The sequence below is a fragment of the Macrobrachium nipponense genome, chromosome 26, assembly GCF_015104395.2.
Source record: "Macrobrachium nipponense isolate FS-2020 chromosome 26, ASM1510439v2, whole genome shotgun sequence".
Lineage (NCBI taxonomy): Eukaryota > Metazoa > Arthropoda > Malacostraca > Decapoda > Palaemonidae > Macrobrachium > Macrobrachium nipponense.
Window position 1 is genome coordinate 70174713 of NC_087215.1, and position 23689 is coordinate 70198401.

The 23689-nt window shown below is 37.3% G+C and overlaps 1 protein-coding gene across 1 annotated transcript; it reads right to left on the minus strand.

The window, feature by feature from the left end:
- Positions 1 to 7783: 7783 nt before the first annotated feature.
- On the minus strand, positions 7784 to 13434 carry LOC135199715 (uncharacterized). The gene is made up of 2 exons (XM_064227870.1): positions 13420 to 13434; positions 7784 to 13027 (listed from the first exon to the last, which is right to left on the minus strand). The coding sequence occupies exons 1-2, from the start codon at positions 13432 to 13434 to the stop codon at positions 7784 to 7786; spliced, it is 5259 nt and encodes a 1752-aa protein (XP_064083940.1).
- Between the last annotated feature and the right edge of the window lie 10255 nt (positions 13435 to 23689).

Genomic DNA, 23689 nt, shown 5'->3' on the forward strand with positions numbered 1-23689 from the left:
TATAGCACTCCCCTGAGAGTTAAGCTGTACTGCCCTTCTATGTTCTTGGACTCTAGTCCTTATTCCCCTACCTGATTCCCCCACATATCTGTCTCCACAATTATTGCAATTGATTATGTATACCCCCGCTACATCATCCGTATTACTGTCTTCTCCTTCCAATTTATTTCTCAAGTAAATTACCTGAACTTGCATATATATATGGCAGCCCCAAAATACACAAGGAGGGCTGCCCTCTACGCCCTATTGTTTCTAGTAGGAAATCTCCTAACAAAAACTTAGCTGTGTGGTTAGCTGGAGAACTAGGAATATACTTAGGTATATTTTCAGAATCCCATATTAAACATTCAGTAGATTTCATAGACAAAGTTAAGAAAAAGAATATAAAGGGACACATGGTTAGTTTTGATGTAGTAGCATTATTCACCAATGTCCCCTTAGATAAAGTATTAGAATTCCTACAGACTAAACATAATGAGGGTATTTTCAATCCAAACATCGAAATAGGCGTCTTCCTTGAGTTGATCAAATTGTGTGTCAGTGATACTTATTTCACGTTTGAGGGACATGTTTACAAACAGAAATATGGAGTAGCTATGGGGTCCTCATTATCACCTATACTCGCTAACATCTATATGGAATATTTCGAAACTAATCTAGTTCCTAATGTGAATGTCCCTAACTTAAAACTGCAAGGATGGTGGAGATACGTGAATGATATTTTTGCTATTCTACAAGGGGATGGAAATAAAATAGAAACTTTTCTAGATGAGCTCAATAAGTTTGATAACAATATCCAGTTCACTTTAGAGAAAAGTAACAATAATAAACTGCCCTTTTTAGACATACTCATAGAAAGAAAAGAAACAGGATATGAATTCAGCACATATAGAAAGCCCACACATACAAACTCATATATTCATTTCTTCTCTTTTCATAGTCATGATATAAAAATAGGGGTTCTAACAGGTTTATTTCTTAGGGCAATGAGAACGTGTGACCCTTGCAAGATAGAGCAAGAAATAAATTACATCGATAAAAGCTTCGATGCATTAGCATACCCGGAATGGTTCAGAAAAAGGGCACTCACCAAAGCTAGAAAAATATTTTACAGAGCGAATGTAGAGAGTACATGGAATAAAGAAAACAAGAAAATAGTTGCCCTCCCTTTTATGCCTAAAATGAAACAAATCACTTCAAAAATGAAAGAAAGTCAATATAAATTTGTATATACCTTTGATAATACCTTAAAAAACAAAGTATGTAAAAATAAATTGGAAGGAGAAGACAGTAATACGGATGATGTAGCGGGGGTATACATAATCAATTGCAACAATTGTGGAGACAGATATGTGGGGGAATCAGGAAGGGGAATAAGGACTAGAGTCCAAGAACATAGAAGGGCAGTACAGCTTAACTTCTCAGGGAGTGCTATAGCTAGACATTGTTGGGAAAATGACCATAGGATGGATTTCAAAAACAGTAGGCTTATATACAAAAGCAACAAAATTAGTCACAGGAGGGTAGTAGAAGGTGCGCTTATCAGAGAGATCAAAGTAATTGAAGGAAACAAAGGTTTTACCTCAGAAGATCCCATAAGCCGAGCTTTGATATTAAAAGAAGCTAAGATTGACCCTGCTGACCTGGAGATTAGGTTTCTTGCCCAACAGACTTACGGTGACCACACCCTTACCACAAGGGTGAATCCCATTGACCATCATCAGCTCAGGATATCAGAGCGACAAGAGGGGATTGGCAACTCTCAAGAAAACCAGAACAGCCATCGCATAAATGACAGCACAACGAGAAGAAGTTCCAGAAGACTGCTGGGCCTTGACCCAGGCTAACATCCCAACATCTCTTGAGAATGGGCCACAGAAGGGCCTGAAAGTACTCGAGTGTGGAGTAAAACTAAATGTAAATACTTAGAAGTAAACAAGTTACAAATTGAATTTGTGGGTTTCTTTTGCAATGATGATTCTAAGTCGGGTCTTGCGATAATCCGGTTGTACGGGTATTGAGAGAGAGAGAGAGAGAGAGAGAGAGAGAGAGGCGAGAGAGAGAGAGAGGCCTTTCATTCAGAAGTGAGAGAAGGCTCAGAGCTACGTCTGGTAACGGGGGGGGGGGGGGGGGGGGTGTTAGGGGATGGGATGGGATGGGATGGGGCAATGCCTCCTCGGGATGGGGGTATGAGGCCGATACCCACGATGCTTTGTTCATCTGCTGCTCTGAACTTCAACACCTCCCTCCCTCCCTTCTCTTTTTCTACTGTGGGGTCGGGTAGGGGGGGTGGGTCGGTTGAAGGGGAAGGAGACAGGAAAAAGGAAGAGAAATAAGATTTAAGGGTCCAGAGAGAGAGAGAGAGAGACGAGAGAGAGAGATAAGAGAGAGAGAATATTCAAAGATCAAAGTGCAGCCTATAGACAGTATAAAAAAAAAAGGAAAAATATATATATATATATATATATATATATATATATATATATATATATATATATATATATATATATATATATGATGGTTGGCATTCCACTAACCTGGCTGTCATATACATTTTAATATCTGAGCATTACTTACTTGTATGACATAGCATAATGCAGTAGATAAATTATAGCATCGACATTATGAAATATCTTCAAAAATATTGATTTAATCGCTCATGTAACAACATACGGTAGCGATATATCAGTATATATATATATATATATATATTATATATATATATATATATATATATATATATATATACACACACACACACACACACACACAACAGAGATTACGAATACAGCGCATCTCACATAAGCAACACAGCAAACCATAGAATAGAATCATTTGAACGGGGAAGCATTGTCGCTCTCCTACCTGCCACGACAAGGGGCTAAATATATGAATGAAGGAAGGACCTCTACCAAGGGACGTTTTGATGAATGGAATGGAAGTGTTTGTGGGGGTAGGGGGGGAGGAGTGGGGTGGAAGAAGGAAGTGGTGGCGTTGGTGAAAAACAAAGGAAGTAGGAGGAGGAGGAGGAGGAGGTATGGGGGAAGGGGACGCCGGGGAATGGGGTATAGCTGTTAAGAACCCGTATAGAGATGTGAGAATGAGGAAAGTGTGGATGGTTGAGAAAAGTAGAAGAATAAGAAGAAGAGAAAATTGTTGGGATGTAGGAAGGGAAAGAGGCAGAGAAGACAGAGGGAGGAGGAAGTGAGAAGAGGGAGAGGGAGAGGGGGCGGAAGGAGGAATAGCAGCATTGCTCCTAATAGGGGAAAGTTTAAAGAGGAAAGAATGGAAGCTCCCCCCACCCGGACAAGACGCCTTCTAAAAAAAAGAAAAAAAAAGAAGCTAAAAAAATAAAAAATAAATGGCGGGGTGGGGGGAGGGAAGTCGTCGAGAAAATTAATTAATTGAAAAGAGGAAAGAGCGCTGATGTGTGTTTATTGTGTTCATCCACATGGTTATGTTTATAAATTAGCGCATACTTAGGTATTTGATGAGAATTGGTCACTATGCGTATGTTTTATTAACGAACATTTAAAGAGAGAGAGAGAGAGAGAGAGAGAGAGAGAGAGAGAGAGAGAGAGAGAGAGAGAGGGAGAGAGAGCTCTTAAAGAGGGTGGCTCCAAAAACTTGTAGCATTTCTTTCGTCGTCCGCCGTGTGAAATGAATATTTCCACCATCATATATATATATATATATATATATATATATATATATATATATATATTATATATATTGTGTGTGTGTGTGTGTGTGAGAGAGAGAGAGAGAAAGAGGAATTCAGCTGCGGAAATGGAAGCTTAATTTTTTGTGTAAATACTAATCGAAATACGACAGCTGACAAGATATATATATATATATATATATATATATATATATATATATATATATATATATATATATATACCTTGTATAAACATGGTAATTACTGAGGAGATTTATTTCTAATATGCTTACAGAACCTGTGTTTGATAACGATGTGCCCCAAAACCTAATTTGAATCTTGTCCTTTGATAAGTGAATAGTAAATATCATTGTCAATTACATGTCAACCAAAAATGAAAGGTCATATTCTTGAATTTCCGGGAAAATATATTTCATTATATATACATAATTATATTTATACTTAATATATTATATATATAGATATATAGATATATATATATATACATACATACTATACATATATATATATATATAATATATATATATAAATATGATAGAAAATCTATATTATATATATTACACATGTATTTATTCCCCTTAGCTGAACGTTAATCTTTAGGAAAAGTGAATTCGTAACAGATGGAGCATTACTGATTTTTCTCCCTAATATTTTTCGCCTTTAACCCATGGCATTTTCTTGTAATACTTGCAATGGAACGCAAGATAGAAATGTTGTTCAAGCATCAACTAATATTAGATGGGTATTTAACCAATTTGAATGCATACAAAAGTTTGTATGAGAGAGAGAGAGAGAGAGAGAGAGAGAGAGAGAGAGAGAGTGAGAGAGAGAGAGAGAGTTATTACAAATCAAAAGTAATATTTGGAAATTCAAAAGTGCACCGGTACAGTCATAATTTGATTTATATACTATAGTCTTTTCACATGTGATGCGTATAGTCGACGAACTGGTTTCTCTCTCAGTTTGAAAATATAGCAGCCCTATCTATTGTAAATGTTATGTCATTGCAACATCTTAGACTGACTTTTTGTTTATGTGTTATTACTCATCTTTGGAAATCTTATTTACAGCTAGCTCCCTTTGGATTTTTGTAAGAATTAATTTGGTAACAAAAACCATAAACCGATTTCCATTCATTTAAGATTTTGTTTCTTTTAATTTTGCCGTTAGATGTCATTTGCCGACAAAACCTAATGTTGGAGACATCATTTTTCGCTAAGAACGTTCTGAATTATTAATAGACCCATAAATGATTATGCTATGTTAAATTGGACAAAAGTGTACAGTAGTTTGTCATTCACAATAAAAAAAATCTTTTACCATTTTTTGTTGAAGCGCTTCAAAGAAAACGATACCTTTATATTGTAAGGGTGACTATAAAATTCGACATGTGACCCCGTGTCTCTCTCTCTCTCTCTCTCTCTCTCTCTCTCTCTCTCTCTCTCTCTCAGAGAACATACTCTTTATAAAAATGTAACCTAACTGGAACTTAAATCAAATATTTTTTAATGTCGTAGCTCGTTGGTATATTATCGTACTGGATGATTCGCGTAGGTAAACTTATCAGCTATTGAATTTTGTTAAAATTGTTTTGTCATAGATGAGGACTTATGACCATTCCTCATTTATTTATATATAAAAGTTCCCGATTTTTCAAAAGCTAGATTTGTTAAAATTGTTTTGTCATAGATGAGGACTTATGACCATTCCTCATTTATTTATATATAAAAGTTCCCGATTTTTCAAAAGCTAGATTATACCGTGATTTCAAAGGTCCAGCCCTAAATTATACAAATCTATTACTTAGAGGAACTATTGTTTTTGCTATTTATTATTTATCTAATAATTCATTTTGATTGTGGAACGGTGTTTCCACGCATGCACAATCTATTTCTTTAAGTTGAATATATATGCGTTTAGTCAAGTGATATACACTTAGCGATATCCATTTTTAAATAAGTATACTAGTTGGAACTTAATTTTATATATAGTAAAATTGTCAGTATGCCGTAGATTTGGATAAAAAAAACGGGCTAGCTTGCATGAAATAGTCCTAGCCTATGTTTAGATTTCCAACTGTTCTTTTACAAAAGTTGTTAAAAAAAATAACTTGTTTCTCATATGATGTAAAAGGTAAATCAACTAGCGCTAGTTATTTGCAATTTATTGTTCTGATTCTTATTATGTTGACAATATAGTGGGTAGCTAATCTTCACACGCCAAGAAGAATGGTTCAGATATGTTGTTGCAAAAATAACGAACTCTGTCGTCTCGCTGAACTGCCTATAAAGTTCCTTTTATTTGCAGTCCTAAATGATTATTATTTTGTAAGTTCTTTCTGTAGTGGACTGCAATGACGTTGGAGGATTTTTCTGCAGCTTTGAATTTTTATAGCCCAGTTCTTTTCGTGCTTGTGTCAACTATATCGCCAGAGCTTATTTTTACGATGGCACTAAACTGCAGTTGTTATTTTTTTATTTTTTAATAGATGTGATGCATTTTGTGTGTGTGTGTGGAAGGTGCTATTTTAGAGTAATGTTTGTACAGTTTCGAACTAGTCTTGTAATATTTTAGCATTGTTACGTATTTTTGATACTGTTCTAACTCTTTAAGCATAACCTTTTTGTAATTGTGTATTATTATTATTATTATTATTATTATTATTATTATTATTAATTATTATTTATTATTACGGGCATATGAAGTATTTTAGCAGTTTCTGAAGATAAGCATCCGAACGATTTCCAGTTCGCAGGTGCTGTGTCTGTTTCTACAACATTGATCAGTAATATTCAGATAATTTTTCTGTTCCCGTTTGTTATATTTCCTTAAAATTCTTTGTATAATTGGAACTCAGAATATTCTACACTTTCTGCAGATATATCGTGCAAATCGAGTTGTAATATGTGGTCACTTTTGGGCGCCCATTCCAATTTTCAAGTATGATTTCAGCGTTGTTGCTAAATAGATGGAGTAATTTGACAAGTCTTTCTGACGATCTTGGACTGCAATGTTCCCGTTTTCTTTGTATTCGACATCACTGGAGTTTTCCGTAGGTTTGCTATAACCAGAGAAGGGGAAGAAAACGGAAGACTAAACATCTCTTGTTTATATTTTATTCCATATTAAATATACATTATGAAAAATAAGAATTATTTACAATTATGTTTTCACCTAAACTACATAACAGCATTGTGTCCAACAATGCTGAATGGGCATTTGTATTAAAAAAATATATAGCAGCTGTTCTATCTCCCAGCATCAACTGACTAGACACTAAAATTAACAGCCAATCAAAGTAAATCAGACAGGCTTTCTTGATCAAGGAGAGTAAACACGCAGGAGGCACAGACACTCGCAGGGGAACACGCAGGAGTCATGCACTCAGAAAATGAAAGGTCCCAAGGAAAGTTAAGGCTTTGGAGCCACTTGTAAGATCCTTCATGGAAGCAGAAGACTTTGCTCTTCCTTTGAAAATAAGGGCCAGAGCCTTTGGGTTATAACGTGACGAAGACTGGAATGTTGCGAACCGCCTTTTCTCTATCAGTAAGTACAAGATTTTAGGCTTTATTCAGTTGAGTTGTAGCTGAAGTTTCCAGCAATGTTCAGATTCTACACAAAGCTGTGCATCTGATTTTCTTAGAAATTTAACTCTGTAGTTGACTTGTGTTTTCATTTAGATTTTAACTTTTTTTCTCTCGTTTTTTTTTTTTTTTTTTTTTTTTTTTTTTTTTTTTTTTTTTTGCATGAACGTGTGACTTTAAAAAGTAATTTAGTTTTATGGAGTAAAATCAAAATGTTGCCTCGTTCTGTTTGCATCGAAAATGATCAGGTACCTAAAAAGATTCCTTTACTGATAGAGATGAAGACGACACGAAATAGTTTCTGCTGATCAAAATGAAAGTAAAGCTTTGGTCTCTGTCTTCGTTTAGCAGAGCCTTTCGTTGAGCTTTTAAGCAGTCAAGAGTTCTATTAGAAAAACCCAGTTCACGTTAACAAAACCATAGCGTGAGATGGCCTTACCCAAATTTGGCTTTTGGAACCTGCTAGTTCCTTCATCCTATTCGCCATACGTGCCAGGAAAACTTGGCACTTGATTCATTATAGCCAAACGACCCGATATTCATGACCCCCGCTTCGGACGAAAATGAAAGATTTGCCCGTTATGGGCTCAGGAGGGCGAAACACATTAGCTGGTGCTTTTGCTCTTGGGCGCGGCTTTGGAGTTGTCGGAGACTCCAGCGTTTTTGGTGCTCGAGAATGTTTGAGTGAATAGTCTGCAATTTTAGCCAGTGGTGACGGTATGTCGTTTTTAGGTGGTGCAGTGAAATCAGATTGTGATTGAGACCCCGATCTGGCTGCTGGCTGAAGGATTACGTTGGGACTAGTATGTGGAGACAACATTGGTTTTCGTGTGGAATGTCCCGCCTTGTTAGGACTCCATTGGAAGGACCCCTCTGTTGGAGTCACCTTATTGAGATGTGTCACGGCTGTTGCTGGTAGAACATTAACTGGTCTCTTCGCATAAATGGGGTGTGTAGTAGATGCTGCAGTTTCTTGTATTGGTAATTCAGTAGTTGGTTGATGCAAGTTTACTGGAAGACTTGATTCTGTAGGAGCTGTTTTTACTGGCTTGTCTGTTATGGGTTTGGCTGTGGTACTGTGGCGTGCACTTTCAAAAGAAGTAACTGCTCCAAAAGAACTGAAAGATGTCTGTGCCTTTGGTCGTGGACTTGTAAAAGCTCCTGGGCCCACTTCATTGACAGATTGTGCTCCACCAGGCAGTGGAAAGTTATTCTGCTTAGGCCTGGTGAGTTGCCATGTGCTTGGTGTTTCAGGAGCCTTAGAAGGTTCGGTTGTTTGAGGAATATTTGGTTGAGTTGAACTTACTAGTGGTGGTATAGTGGACGGTTCCCTTAGTATTGGCCTAAGTGATGTGGCCTGGGCTCCATTGCTATAAGAGTTTGCTGGTGTTATAGAACGCCTCGTTGTGGTATGTCTAAAAACAAATGGTTCCTGTGTAGTTGTTAATTGAAATCTTGAAGGATCAAAGGTAAATGGTCCCCTAGCTGTGGTTATAATAGGTGGAGCTGTTGATAGAGAAACATGTCTGTTAAATGGATTTTGAGAATTTTGTGGGCGGGAAGAGAACTTTGCTTTTATTGGTGGAAGTGTTGGAGTGAACCGACTTGGGATCGGTAAAAATCCACCACTCTGAATATGAGGTCTGAATAAATTAATATCCCTTTCCTGATCTATCTGCTGTGATTCGTCAACTGTATTAGATGCTGGACGGCTGAATGCAGCCAAGAATGGCGAAAGAGGTGTAGTTATAGAAGGCTGTGTTACTGGAATAGGGGAAAGTACATTACCATGGAAATTTACGAGTGCATTGTGTGGAAATAGCGCTAAGGAAGGTCGGTCTTCATTCAAAGAGAAACCTCGGAACCTATTTGCCTTGTCACTTACTTCTAATGTTGATATAGAAGACGGAACATCCTCAAAAATGTGAGCCGTTGTTGGTCTGGGGGATGACGTTCGGTGAAATGATGGATTGGAACTAAGAGTAGCAGGTCTAAGTGTTGTTACTAGAGGTAAAGGTGATGTTAATACAGGCCTAGAAGATGTTACCAAAGGTGCTGGTGAAGTTACAGTTAGTTGTGGTGTTGTTACAGAAGGCACTGTAGCTTTTACTGTAGGTATGTGGTTTGAAGGAGGATTATTTGGAGCTGTTGTTACCAGAGGTTTTCCCCCTAAAGAGAAAAATTGGAAAAATGGGGCTCTAGTTGTAGATGTTGATATTGAATGCCTAGGTGTAGTAGTTAATGTGTGCTGTGGTTTGATGGTAGTTATTTGGTCTCTTAGTGTGGATGTAAATAATATTTGCCTTGGGTGTGAGGTTGTAACTCGCCTAGGCTTTGCTGTGGATAGGTGTTGTGATTCAAAATTGTGTAGAGATTGCTGCTGAAGAATTTGGAAAATATTTGGATTTGAAATAGGCAGGGCAGGAAAGTTACCAAGGTCAGATGTAAGAGGGGGCTTGTGCTGTATTTCATTTGCAGTTGTCTGAGGTCTTGAAAACTTCGATGCAAAGGAAGTATGAGGCGTCACAGGATCTAGTGTGTCTATGGTCAGTAGAGATGGAACTGGTTGTGGTCTGGGTGTTGTAGGGGATGCAAATAGTGGACGGAAGGTTGTAATGCGAGGTCCAGAGTTTACTGTAGGTATTTGTGATGGGGTAAAACGAGATGTGGATGTTGTTGGAAAACTTGTGGGACGTCGCCTCACTCCAAATCCTGGTGTGGATGAAGTAAAGAGGCCAATGGTAGCAAAGGAAGATGGAGTAAAATTATCACTTGAAGTGGTAGACAGTGGGGATGGAGAGAAATCATTTGGCCTCTGTGGCTGACTTTGAGGAACTACAGCATCAGGTTTTGCCTCAGAGCCTGTAAGGGCAGAGGCTCCAATTTTAAATGAACTTGATGAGCTAGAACCAGGTCTGAATGACTGGAAGCTAAATCCTGTGAAAGGGGGTTCCGGAGAGTTTATCACCGTGACAGGATCAGCACTTGTAGTAACTGGTGCATCATCTCGTAATGTTGTGCTAGAAGGACTGGTAAATAAGCTACTTGGATCAGATTTTAATATATCTGGGAAATCTGAAGTGGGCAGGGGCCTTTTTGTTGTCACAACTGGTCGTCGTGATGAAATGTCTGGAAGGAAAGTGTTTAATTTTGGTCTTCTTGATGTAAAAGAGGGCACAATGGTGGTTACTGTTGGTCTTCTCAGAATGTTGTTGGGGTTAGATGGTGTGATGGAATGGGGGGATGCGGTAATAGTTGGTTCAGTTGACGAAACAAATGGAGTAGGCGATGAGATTGGTGTTTGTAAAGAAGCAATTGTTGGTCTAAGGGAAGTGAAAGGTGAATGAAGGGAAGCTGTAGATGATGGGTGAGAAAATGGTGTTACTGAGTTTGCAGTGGATGATGTTGGCTGCGAGGTAAAGAAGGATTGAAAAATATTGGCAGTGGATCCAGCATTAAACTGAGGTCTGTGAGATGTTGAGAATGGAAAAGCAGAGGTTATGGAAGTTGGTGATGGACTAGTTTGTGGAATACGACTAAAATCAAAAGCAGTAGTTGAAAATAGATTTGGTACTCTCGGAGCAGTTGATTTTCTGGTTGAATGAGTTGTTATGGTTGATGATGGCTTTGGGGTCTTGGTACTTTCACTGAGAGAAGAGACTGGATGAAGTTGTGTTATTGGTGCTCGGAAAGGGGCACCTGGTACCAAGGAAGACAGCGGTAGCGGCTGAAGAGTGGAAGAAACTGGAGCAGTAGGAGTTTTAGTTGTGGAAGTTGAAACTGGGCGTCGCAAAGTGACAGGTCTAACTGACTTGGAGGGGTGGCTTGATGAAGTCGTTGGACGAGGTCGTAAAAACTTAGAAGTTGTGGATATTGATTGAGGTCGTAATGTTGTTGGAGTGTTGCCTTTACTTGACGCAGGACGGAGAAGTCTTGATGAAGTGGTGAGAGGTTTTTGAGGAACTGGAGGAGGTTCAAAATGAAAACTTGGAGCTTCATCTGGGACAAGGATTTGAGATTTAGATGAAATGCGGTGTAAATCTAATTCATTTTCATTTGAAAGTACATCCGGAGTAGTAGTTGTTCTTAATTGCTTTGAAGCTGGTTTGGGTGTTGCATGATGAGTGGGTTGGACTTGAGGTGATGTTGTTGATCTGGAAAATGATGGAATCCTTACTCTTTTTCTAGTAGAAGTTGATGCCGCTGTTGTTGGAGATCTAGTTGGGGTTTGTGTTATTGCTGCTGGTTTATATGACTGGCTCTTTCCATCTGTCAGTTCTCGTGTTGATGCCTCTGAACCTCCTGATTGTTGAGGTGCTGGTGCTATTGGTGGAATTTCATTGACTTTGGAAATTCCCGAAAAATCTTGAACATTTCTTGAATCATCAGCTCCTTGCACTGGAGTGTCATGAGGCCGTTGGGGTTCTGAAGAAACTCCCTTATTATTTTTTGGTTCTATCTTTCTTCCAAAAGCCTCAAAATCATGCACATTTTCTGGATCAAAAGCTGTCCAGTCAATAACTTCAGACCCAGATTCTTCCGTATCAGGCACTGAAATGGGGCGTCTCATTTTAACTACCCGAGCCCTCCCATTGCGGCCTTTAACAAAACTTTCCGAGATCTTTTCAGAATTTGGAGGTGCAGCAATACTTACAACTTCGTGTGACTCATCAGGAGTAGACTCGTTGTCTGTATGCCTCAGAGTGTCTGCACCAACTAACTTTTCCATTGGTATTGAGTTACTTGAAGCATCAACTCGAACCCCTACAATTTTCAATTTAGATTTAGGTGTAGAGGGTTGATCTAGCTTATCCTTTTGAGGAGGCTTTTTCTCATTTGCTATGACATTCTTTTTGTGGCCCATCTCCTCTTTTTCCTTCTCCATCTCGGTTACCACTTCATCACTTTTCAAGACAATTTCCCTTACCTCCGGGTTTATATTATGAACATCAGATATCACCCCTGTGACAGGTTTCCAAGTCTCTTTAACGTCTTGATTAATTTTTTGCACATCGGATACCACCCCTGCTACTGGTCTCAGAGTCTCTCTAACTCCTTGAAGTAGTCTCTCAGCTTCAGTTACCTGTACCTTCTGATTAATTTTTTTCACATCAGACATCACCCCTGCAACAGATTTCAAAATCTCTTTAGCTTCTTGAAGTTGTTTCATAGCTTCTATCTCCTGTGATTTCTGATTAATTTTTTGCCTGTCAGAGAGCACCCTTGTGACAGGTGTCAAGGTCTCTTCAGCATCTTGGAGTAGTCGCATAGATTCAGTTTCCTGCACATCCTGTTTAACTTTTTGCACGTCAGAGATCACCCTTGTGGCTGGAGTTCGCGAGGTCTCTCTGACATTCTGAAGTAATTTCCTAGCTTCTTTTTCATTTATTTTTTGGTTGACTTTTTGCACATCAGATATCACATCTGCGACAGGAGGTCTGATGGTCTCTTTTACTTCCTGAAGCAATTTCTTGGCTTCTGTTTCCTGTACCCTGTGGTTGATTTTTTGTACATCAGATATCACACCTGTGGCAGGAGGTCTGAAAGTCTCTTTGACGTCCTGAAGTAACTTCTTGACTTCTGCTTCCTGTACCCTTTGGTTGATTTTTTGCACTTCAGATATTCCCGCGACAGGGAGTCTGAAGTTCTCCTTGACATCTTGAAGTAATCTCACTGCTTCAAGGACGGCATCACTTGGAACGTCCTGCTCCCCCGACGCCGAGGACCGTAGTAAGAGGCTCAGCCCTATCACCACCACAACCTGAAATTAAATCAGTGGCTTGGATGAGTAACAATGAAGGTTTTTTTTTTTTTAAATATGTTTTCTGCATTGAGAACAATTAAATAAAGACATTGTACCACAAGCTTGCTACTAAACTTGAATTTATTTTTTTTAATTTGAATTGAATTGAACATTTTACGTCATTTTTACACTTTAACACGAACATAGATGCTCTTATATTGTCTGGTGCATTGTAAACAACGTTCAGACATACTGATGTCCCTTGCTTAGCATGAATAGTATAGCATATTGGTAAATATTGTTGACAGTGACTGCGAAACAATTATGCTACAATTTCATCATATGAAAAGAATAGTGGGTCCTGTTGAATAAATTGAATATTAGATAGTTGGCTTGAAGTTGATACCTACGAAGCTCAAAAGCATGCGAACCAAGTTTTCATCACAGATTCTCTCATCTCATTAGTATTTTCTCATAATTTTATCATCTCTCTCTATCATTCCACTGGACCTGAACAGAATATAGAACCGGTGCAATTTATCAAGGGACGATGTGGAAGAATGAGAAGTTCCCTTGAGAAAATTAAATTATCAGACTATCAGCTGATCCATGAAACACTGACTGACTGATTTGTAATCAACTGCGTCACAAGAACGATGGTTATCGACGCCGTGACAATTAAGAGAATTAAGTTGGGGGCAATTCCTAACATAAATATACTAACTGGAAAAGGTAAATACAAAATAATGTATGAATACCAGAATACCAATTGGGAGGTGACCTCAAAAATATGTAAAGAAACCAAGGTGGAATACATTATGACCACATGATACCATTTAACGTGAAACGCTAAGAAAAGACGACTAAACCCACCACGTTGAGAAAATCACCTACAACTTTCCTTTATTCAACAAGACATTATACATTACCTTGGTGACACTGACAGAACCACGGCAGTTTCGTGCTTGTGTGATCGAGCTGCCAAACTACCACTGGTTACTGAACCTTATTTCTCTCATTCTGAGCGTGGTAACTTTCCATGGTAAGTATAATGGACGGGAGATCATTGTAATGAAGTACGTCATACGAAACGTACGTATGGTTCAAACAAACACACACACACACACACACACAAACACACACCCACCATATACACCACTTCCAACGTCTTTAGAAAACCTGATCAGAAGCACAGAATGAGAGAAATAAGGTTCTGTAACCAGTGGTAGTTTGGCAGTTCGATCACACAAGCACGAAACTGCCGTGGTTCTGTCAGTGTCACCAAGGTAATGTATGATGTCTTGTTGAAGAAAGGAAAGTTGTAGGTGATTTTCTCAACGTGGTGGGTTTAGTCGTCTTTTCTTAGCGTTTCACGTTAAATGGTATCATGTGGTCATAATGTATTCCACCTTGGTTTCTTTACATATTTTTGAGGTCACCTCCCAATTGGTATTCTGGTATTCATACATTATTTTGTATTTACCTTTTCCAGTTAGTATATTTATGTTAGGAATTGCCCCCAACTTAATTCTCTTAATTGTCACGGCGTCGATAACCATCGTTCTTGTGACGCAGTTGATTACAAATCAGTCAGTCAGTGTTTCATGGATCAGCTGATAGTCTGATAATTTAATTTTCTCAAGGGAACTTCTCATTCTTCCACATCGTCCCTTGATAAATTGCACCGGTTCTATATTCTGTTCAGGTCCAGTGGAATGATAAAGTGAGATGATAAAATCATGAGAAAATACTAATGAGATGAGAGAATCTGTGATGAAAACTTGGTTCGCGTGCTTTTCTATCTGTTGCCCTTGACGCGTGATGTCTCGCTGTCAGTTTCCCTGAACCAAATTCGATCAAGTTTGCGTGTCAGAGAAGACTATTTATCTAGATGAACTTGAGACATTTTTTCTCTTGGTAAAAGACTGTCTTGTATTTTAGCTTAACTCGGTAGACGTGTCTCAACTTCAGCTTAAGTCAGGAAACGTGTCTCAACTTCAGTTAAGGTCAGTAGGCGTGTCTCAACTTCAACTTAGGTCAGTAGATGTGTCTCAACTTCAACTTAGGTCAGTAGGCGTGTCTCAACTTCAGCTTAGGTCAATATACGTGTCTTCAGCTTAGGTCAGTAGGCGTGTCTCAACTTCATCTTAGGTCAGTAGACGTGTCTTAACTTCAGCTCAGATCAGTACAAATATGTCAACTTCATCTTAGGTCAGCAGACGTTTATCAACCTCAGCTAAGGTCAGTAGACATTTCTGAACTTCAGCTTAGGTCAACTTCAGCTTCTTACCCCTGCGACCAAGGTGTAAAATTTTCTAACTGTCAGATTACTTGATTCGTATAACCTTCCTTACTTCTAAAAATTGTCATATAGCAACTTTGGTTTATGAATTTTCTGATATCGAGGATGGGACTTGATGAAAAATGAAGTTGTGGATTCTTGTTTTGACCTTTTAAGAGAGACTAAAGGAAGCCTATGGAGTTCTTCCCTCTTTTTCTCCTTATGTCCTTGATTCGTTTTGTCTTTAAAAGTAAAAAAAAAAAAAATAATTAAATAACATGAAAGATATGAAAAGTATTGGAACGAAGGATGCCAATATTGATCATGTGGATGCTATTTCTACAATAAACGGCAGACTGTGTACTGGAGAGTCGGATAGCGAAAAGCCTATATATAAATAATAATAATAATAATAATAATCATAATAATAATAATAATAATAATAATAATTAAATAAACTAATATAATGTTGTGTGAAATGTGGAAGCTGATGCAGCCTGAAGTGAGAGTTGTGGTTGAAGAAGAGGAGATAATGAACAGATGGGTCAGCTGAGCGGTCAGTGGTCTTGCAAAAATATTGTATAAATTTAATGTTTTGAGAAAGGGAAGTAGGCAGAACCCGAAAAAGATGGAATGGTATATATATACGTATATATATATATATATATATATATATATATATATATATATATATATATATATATATATAGAGAGAGAGAGAGAGAGAGAGAGAGAGAGAGAGAGAGAGAGAGAGAGAGAGAGAGAGATTCTACGGTCACGTTTTTACCAGATACATGAGTAATTGTAGTAACCATAATGCCCTCTTAAATTCTTGTGTGTGTGCGTGTGTATACATACAGAAAAATAATAGACCGTGCATGACAGTGATGCAAATAGACGCCGCGAATCAGTAGTAAGTACGCTAACGAGTAGGCTACTCATTTAAGGTTACCACTGACCTCTACGCTCATTAGCATGTCATAATGAAAAAGTGATAGAGTTGGAAATCTACTTCAGTAAATCCCGTACAATTAATTTGTCACCATTGACAGACGGTGAGCTTAAAAACTCCAGCATTTTATACAAGGGTATAAAGCCCGAGAAGCATTTGATTAATTCACGAAATATAAGTCCTAGGTTAGGTTTAATAAGTGTTAGATATTATAAGTAGCATGCTTATTTATCTCGTATGATCGTAGACTGATTTGTGTATGGATACGTTCATTTACAAACAATATAATGACTGAAGAAACAAATCCACAGTTGTGTGTATAAATATATGAAAAGTAAATCTGTGTAGATTAACTTTTTAATATATTTATACCCATATATAACTGTGGATATGTTTATCCTTTTCAAGACGCGTAATACTCTGAGCATTTCTAAATATAATGAATTCCAGTCATCTGGCCTTGTATAATGATGATTATGACTACTATTACCCGAGATGTTTTAATACTGGTATACACTGTCTATTAAGATGCAAAACCATCGCTCAAGAGATGGAAATTAAGTCTCGTGCCAAGGAGATGTTTACTCCAGATTTTGTGTGAATTACACGGTCCGTTAAGAAGCAAAACAACTGCTGAAATTATAATAATAATAATAATAATAATAATAATAATAATAATAATAATAATAATAATAATAATTCATTCCTTTCCTTAGACGACGGAAGAAAGCATTTAATTGTCTCATTCATCTTCTCGGCCTGCGTCCTTTCGTTTTCCTCCGTCGAAAGGAAAAGGAATTGCTGTTACAAACCTCCCCCACCCCTTCCCCACTTTCCCAGAGAGAGAGAGAGAGAGAGAGAGAGAGAGAGAGAGAGAGGAGGCCGATTGCCTCCAATACTGTAAATGCTTTTACTTTCAACGGAAACGATCACGATGGGACCCCCACATGCTTAGTTACTTACGTTAGCAGGACGTACACACATCACGTACATGTACGCGCCGACATACTGCACACGCGCCAGATGTGTCTTCTTAATCACGTGTAACTATCTCTTTACTACTCCTAGTAGGCCCCTCCTCCTCCTCCTCCTCCTCCTCCTCCTCCTCCTCCTCCTCCTCTTCCTCTTCTCTTAAATTCTTTGTAAGTAACTCTTAGAAAGGTAATTAATAGTAGGAAGGTTATACGAGGAAGAAGTCGTTTTTTTTTTCATGTTTACTAGGAAAGTGAGAGTGAATAACGACCGTGGGAGGATTTTGGGAACTGAGCAGAATTGAAAATATATATATATATAGTATATATATATATATATTATATATATATATATATATATATATATATACATATATATATATTTATATATATTATATATATATATATTATATATATATATATATATATGTGTGATTTTTGTGTATCAATAGGAATAGCTGTAGATATTTTCAAATAGAGAGAGCCTTACCTTACACCTTACAGAGAGAGAGAGAAGAGAGAGATACCGGAGAGAGAGGAGAAGAGAGACCGCGAGAGACATGGAGGAGGCTATTTATGGAGGAAGAGAGCCGAGTGAGAAGCAGGAGAGATTGAGTGACAGAGATGAGAGAGAGCGGAGAGAAGGGAGAGAAGAGAGAAGAGGGAGAGAGGAGAGCGAGAGCGGAGAGGCGAGAGAGAGAGAGAGAGAGAGAGAGAGTGTGTAAAACCAAGCAAAGAAAATCAATACAGTTCTTGTTTTACTCTTTAGCTGTGGTACATATTTCGCCTCGGTTGAGGAATTTCTGTCCCTCTTGCTTTGGGTGTAATCTGTGCAGGAATTAATGTTTGTCTTCAGGTCATACAAGAAAGTCAAGTATCTTATGGATGGAGTGGTGGGAGAAGTCAGAGAGAAGACATTGAATGTAAGTGTAAAGTTATGGGTAAGAGAATGAGTCGTGAGTGGAGTATAGTACGGTCATTGTTTTCAGGTGGTATGGTAATGATTGGGGATAGTAAGTAAAAAGTGGAGATGGAACGTGAGAAGTTCAATTGAAGATGCAATGTAACTTTTATTTTAACATTTTTCTTATTATTTTTAGTTATTAATTTATCAATTTGTCTGTTTGTTCTGATACCTGATTTCTTCTTTCGGTATTTCTAATGACCTTATTTTACTTCTTTCGAAAGAAAACCATATTCTTTGGAAGCTTGAATTTCGAGTCATTGGTCCATGTGGTGGGTTTGTTCCATATGCGTAAGGTTCATCTTCGGAATAATAATAATAATAATAATAATAATAATAATAATAATAATCATAATAATAATAATAATAATAATAATTAATAATGTTAAGAAATTCACAGTCTCGTGATAACAAATTGTTAAAAAATATCCACAATTATATATTAAAAATTTATTTCTATGTAAAAATAGAACAAAGACTTTCGAACACCTAAACGGTGTTCCTCATCAGTGTAACGTTAAAATGAGGAAGGTGTTTGAAAGTCTTTGTTCTATTTTTACATAGAAATATATTTTTAATATATAATTGTGGATATTTTTAATAATAATAATAATAATAATAATAATAATAATAATAATAATAATAATAATAATAATAATAATAATAATAATAATAATAATAATTACGTAATTGTTTATTTAATTAAAAAATACGTATTGTAGCATGAGTCTTAAAATTGATGAAACAGATCAACATTTATTTATATGTACATATATTTAAGCATACCACTGAACAGATAGCTTTCGGGGATCTGTTCCGTTCCCCTTTTCAATAATAATAATAATAATAATAATGATAATAATAATAATAAAAGTTTTAAAGTGTTCGCAAGAGGAGAAAGTCGTGAGTGAATGTGAGTAATCTTAAGGTTACGAAGGAAAGTGGCCACGTGGAAGCTGGTGCAGTGGTTATTACCATGTATGGCGGCAGAATGGAAGTGGTCTGTTCGGGTAAGTCTTTAGTGGTAAATATTAGAGTGATGGTGGGAATGTGTGAAGCAAGAAGAGTGTGAGCCAAAGATTCGGAAGATAATCGGAGTGTCTGTGGAATCCAAGTTGGATAGTTGAGCCGACGCACCAGTATTGGAGTCAATTGTGGATATTGAATGCTGTCGGGGCATCAAGTTTGGAAGGGCCTCAGTGGCGTGGTTGGTCTGGTCTTTGCCTGCCACCTCGCGAGTTTGATTCTCGGACATTCCATTGAGGGGTCGGAGATGTGTATTTCTGGTGATAGAAGTTCACTCTCGACGTGGTTCGGAAGTCACGTCAAGCCGTTGGTCCCGTTGCTGAATAACCACTGACTCCATGCAACGTCAAAACACCATACAAAAAAACAAAGAAACAAACATCAAGCTTGGAGCTATGCTGAGCTTTGGTTCTAAGGAACAACCCCAGGGGCCTTTTCCTTGAAATTCAACCTTATAAAGAACATGGTGCTCATTAGGAAGGAATAAGAAGAGGTTCGGAGAAATACGGAACGAAGAGATCTCGCTTATTAGGAAAATAAAATCATTATTCTTGGGGCAAAATTACGAGCGACAGATCTGATGATATAATTAGAGCCGCATCTCATCGTTGTCGTACATCACTCTAGTCAGAATCTGGTAACTGATTTGAAGTTGTAATTGGATGATTGAATAATGAGCTTCGTCGTAAATCGTGGCTTTGATGTGTCGCCCGAAGGTAGTAGTAGTAGTAGTAGTAGTAGTAGTAGTAATAGGGGCTTAATTGGAGGGAAGGATGCCGATGATGCTATGAGGCCTTCGTTAAGTTGTGCGTCATCCAGAGGAAACAAAAAAAAAAAGGATTTATTTCCAACTACTTGTTTATTTAACTCTTCCAAAGGATAGGTTCTCTCTCTCTCTCTCTCTCTCTCTCTCTCTCTCTCTCTCTCTCTCCATATATATATATATATATATATATAGATATATATATATATATATATATATATATATATATATATATATATATATATGTAATATGTTATATATATATATATATATATATATATATATATATATATATATATATATATGTAGTATGTATGTATGTATGTATATATTGTATACATATATTTGTGTTTGTGTATTTGTGTGAAAGAGAGAGAGACAGAGAGAGAGACAGAGAGAGAGAGAGAGAGAAAGAAAAAAAATGCTGCTTTTTGGTACTGGCTCCTCTTTATGAAATTGTTATTTAGTTCATGTCTAAGAATATTACATTATTTTAATGTGCCTTGGGACCCGTATGGAAATTTTTTTCCCTTAAAATCTATAGATATTTTGAGAAAAAAAATTATTCCTCTTACAATATTTTACTGTGATATTAACCATTTTGTTTTATAATTTTATTATTTTAGCACGCACATACAACATTACCAATTGTTTAGATATGAATGTTGTAACAACAACGAACATGACGCTCCCAATAAAAATATAAACTCACAAACAACCCGGCTACAACAGCTGCTAAAAAATGTTGTATAGTGATGCTAACCTACATTTGGTTGTAGGGTTGTAATTTTGTCATTAGTATTTTAGCTGGTAACTCCAACATTACCCCCCAATAAAAAAAACAACAACAATTCTCGAGCGACCAAACTATAAGAGCTGCAAAAAATATATTGTATAGTAATATCAACAACCATTTAGTAGTAGTTTAATTACAATGTTAGCAAGCACCTACAACATGACCAGGTGTATTAATGTCAGAGCAACTACGAACATAACGCTCCCAATAAAAATAAAAAAAACAAGGAAGTCTCTCGTAGCTATAGTTTAAACTCGTAATTAGAAAGTCCTTCCCACAAAGACGTAAGTCCGAGGGGCTATAATACCTTCCCTTCCCCAAGTCGCACCGAAGACAATATTTCAAAGTCAAAGGCCAGTGTGTCTTTCCCTCGTTTCCACTGATTAGCGTTTTTCTCGCAGGCCACAGCAAGCAAGCAAGCAAGCAAGCAAGCAAGCACTTTCCTTCACTTTCGAATTGTGGACGAAAGCAACACACTCTCTCTCTCTCTCTCTCTCTCTCTCTCTCTCTCTCTCTCTCTCTCTCTCTCTCTCTCTCAAGTACTTGGTGAAGTTTCGTAAAATATAACTAAATGTGTTTCAATGGCAAGCAAATTTGGTTATGAAAAATTTAGTGAGTTAGCAGTATTACTACTAAAATAATGGGGTACTCTATATGTTATCTCTCTTTCTCTCTCTCTCTCTCATAACGGTATCTTTCCTAGTGCTTTGTGGGGTCTGTCCTGTTGGAGAGTTCTTGGTCAGGGAGTTCTCTCTCTCTCTCTCTCTCTCTCTCTCTCTCTCTCTCTCTCTCTCTCTCTCTCTCTCTCATAAACACATACACACACATTATATAGCCCTTCTGATCGTGGAAGAGAAAGTTATAGCAACAAAATATTGATAAATCAGAAGTCCTTTTCGAACAACTGTTGAAACATTAGCCACAGAGATACCCATGGTATATATTACAACCCAAGAGGGAACGTGTGATGAAAAAAGAAAGTTAATATAAGAACATTGAAGCTTTAGCTAGTTTTCTAATGAGAATGTCATTTCGAGTTGAGTCTGAAGTTATTTCCGTAGGACTCAGAACTTGAATGACGGTTGTACCTGCAGCTGATATTTAGTATTTCTGATAAATTTATATACGTATATGTATATACACAAAATTAACAGGAAATAAAACAATAGCATTCCCGCCTATTGGCTGTGGTGTGGTTTCAGCTAGTAATCTGAGGCTTGGTGTTTACGGCCCCATATCCCACAAGCTATATTGCTAAATGATGGAGAAATAATATATATATATATATATATATATATATATATATATATATATATATATATATATATATGTGTGTGTGTGTGTGTGTGTGTGTGTGTGTGTGTGTGTGTGTGTGTGTGTGTGTGTATGCATGCATGTATACGGCCCCATATCCCACAAGCTATATTGCTAAATGATGGAGAAATAATATATATATATATATATATATATATATATATATATATATATATATATATATGTGTGTGTGTGTGTGTGTGTGTATGTGTATGCATGCATGTATGTACGTATACAAAAGCTGGTACAAATGCCTTGTCGCTGCTCAGGACACGTGAGTTATATCTTGATTGTTTTTCCTTTGTATTTTCGTTACACACATTAACCTTTAATCAACGTTTTCTTGTTCTGCACTGGCTGCTTTCCATTTTTAGACCCATGGGCATACGACATCTGCTTTTCGAACATTCAAAGTTTTCCGCTCGGCTAATAATAACTGCGCAGTCTGTTTAATGAAATACAGGTCGTTTTCTTTTTCAGGTGGTAGCCTTGAGTACTGTAAAGCGTAAAAAAAAACAACGTATCTTTCCATTCTGTAAGGATATGTGATATTAAATTTACGAGCGCGATTTCATGGTAACAGGTCCTGCGGTGAATGTAATTTGATACATTGGCAGTTGCTGATATATATCGATGTCTTAAAGAAAGTGAAGCAGGAAAGATCTGTCAGTCAGTCAGAGAGAGAGAGAGAGAGAGAGAGAGAGAGAGAGAGAGAGAGAGAGAGAGAGAGATTTTTAAATGAAAGCGTTAATTATAGCCTACAAGGTAAAATGTAAATAAACGTAACATTAAGAAAATGATAAACAGACCAAGATAATGCTACGTGAAAAAAGGCAGTTATGCTTGCAGTTAATTGTGTATGTGTGTGTGTGTGTGTGTGCGTGTGTGTGTGTTACTGGGACGGGACCTCAGGGGAATGTGGGGGGAGATAGGAGTTGTGGGGGGAGGTAGGAGTTGTGGGGGGGAGGGGTTGGGGGGAGGTAGGAGTGAACCATTAAACTCCTTGTGGTAAAGCTCACCTTTCCGGAGCCAATTCTGCCAGATGGTCCCGGCAGATGACCACCTGTTCGGCTCGAGTCTTTTGTGCATTTACTGCAACGCGACGAATTAGACAACAACAATAACAACAACAACAACAATATGAGAGACTTCAGATGAGGCGGATGACATAAACTGTTATTTTTGCAGAAGCAGAAAAGCTATAACAACATTAAAAAAAAAAAAAAGTAGCTTCGAAACCAGAGCTGTAATTTTAGCCACATACGGAGATCGTTGCTTGTTGCGTGGGTAATGATTATAATATGGTTTTTCTTGGTCGTTAATGTCTGTTGTTTTCATTCTTCTAATTTTTTCTGTCTAATTACTTACAGTTCTCTAGTAACACAGGAGTATTAGGCTGCTCTCCTCTTTTGTACTTGCCTCGCTGTTCACCCTGGCTATATCTTATGAAACTGAATTATATATATATATATATATATATATATATATATATATATATATATATATATATATATATATATATATATATGGCTGTCGATGAGATCACGTAAGTGTGCTCTAGCTTGTCTTTAATAAAAATAATAATAATAATAATAATAATCTGTTCGCCAACT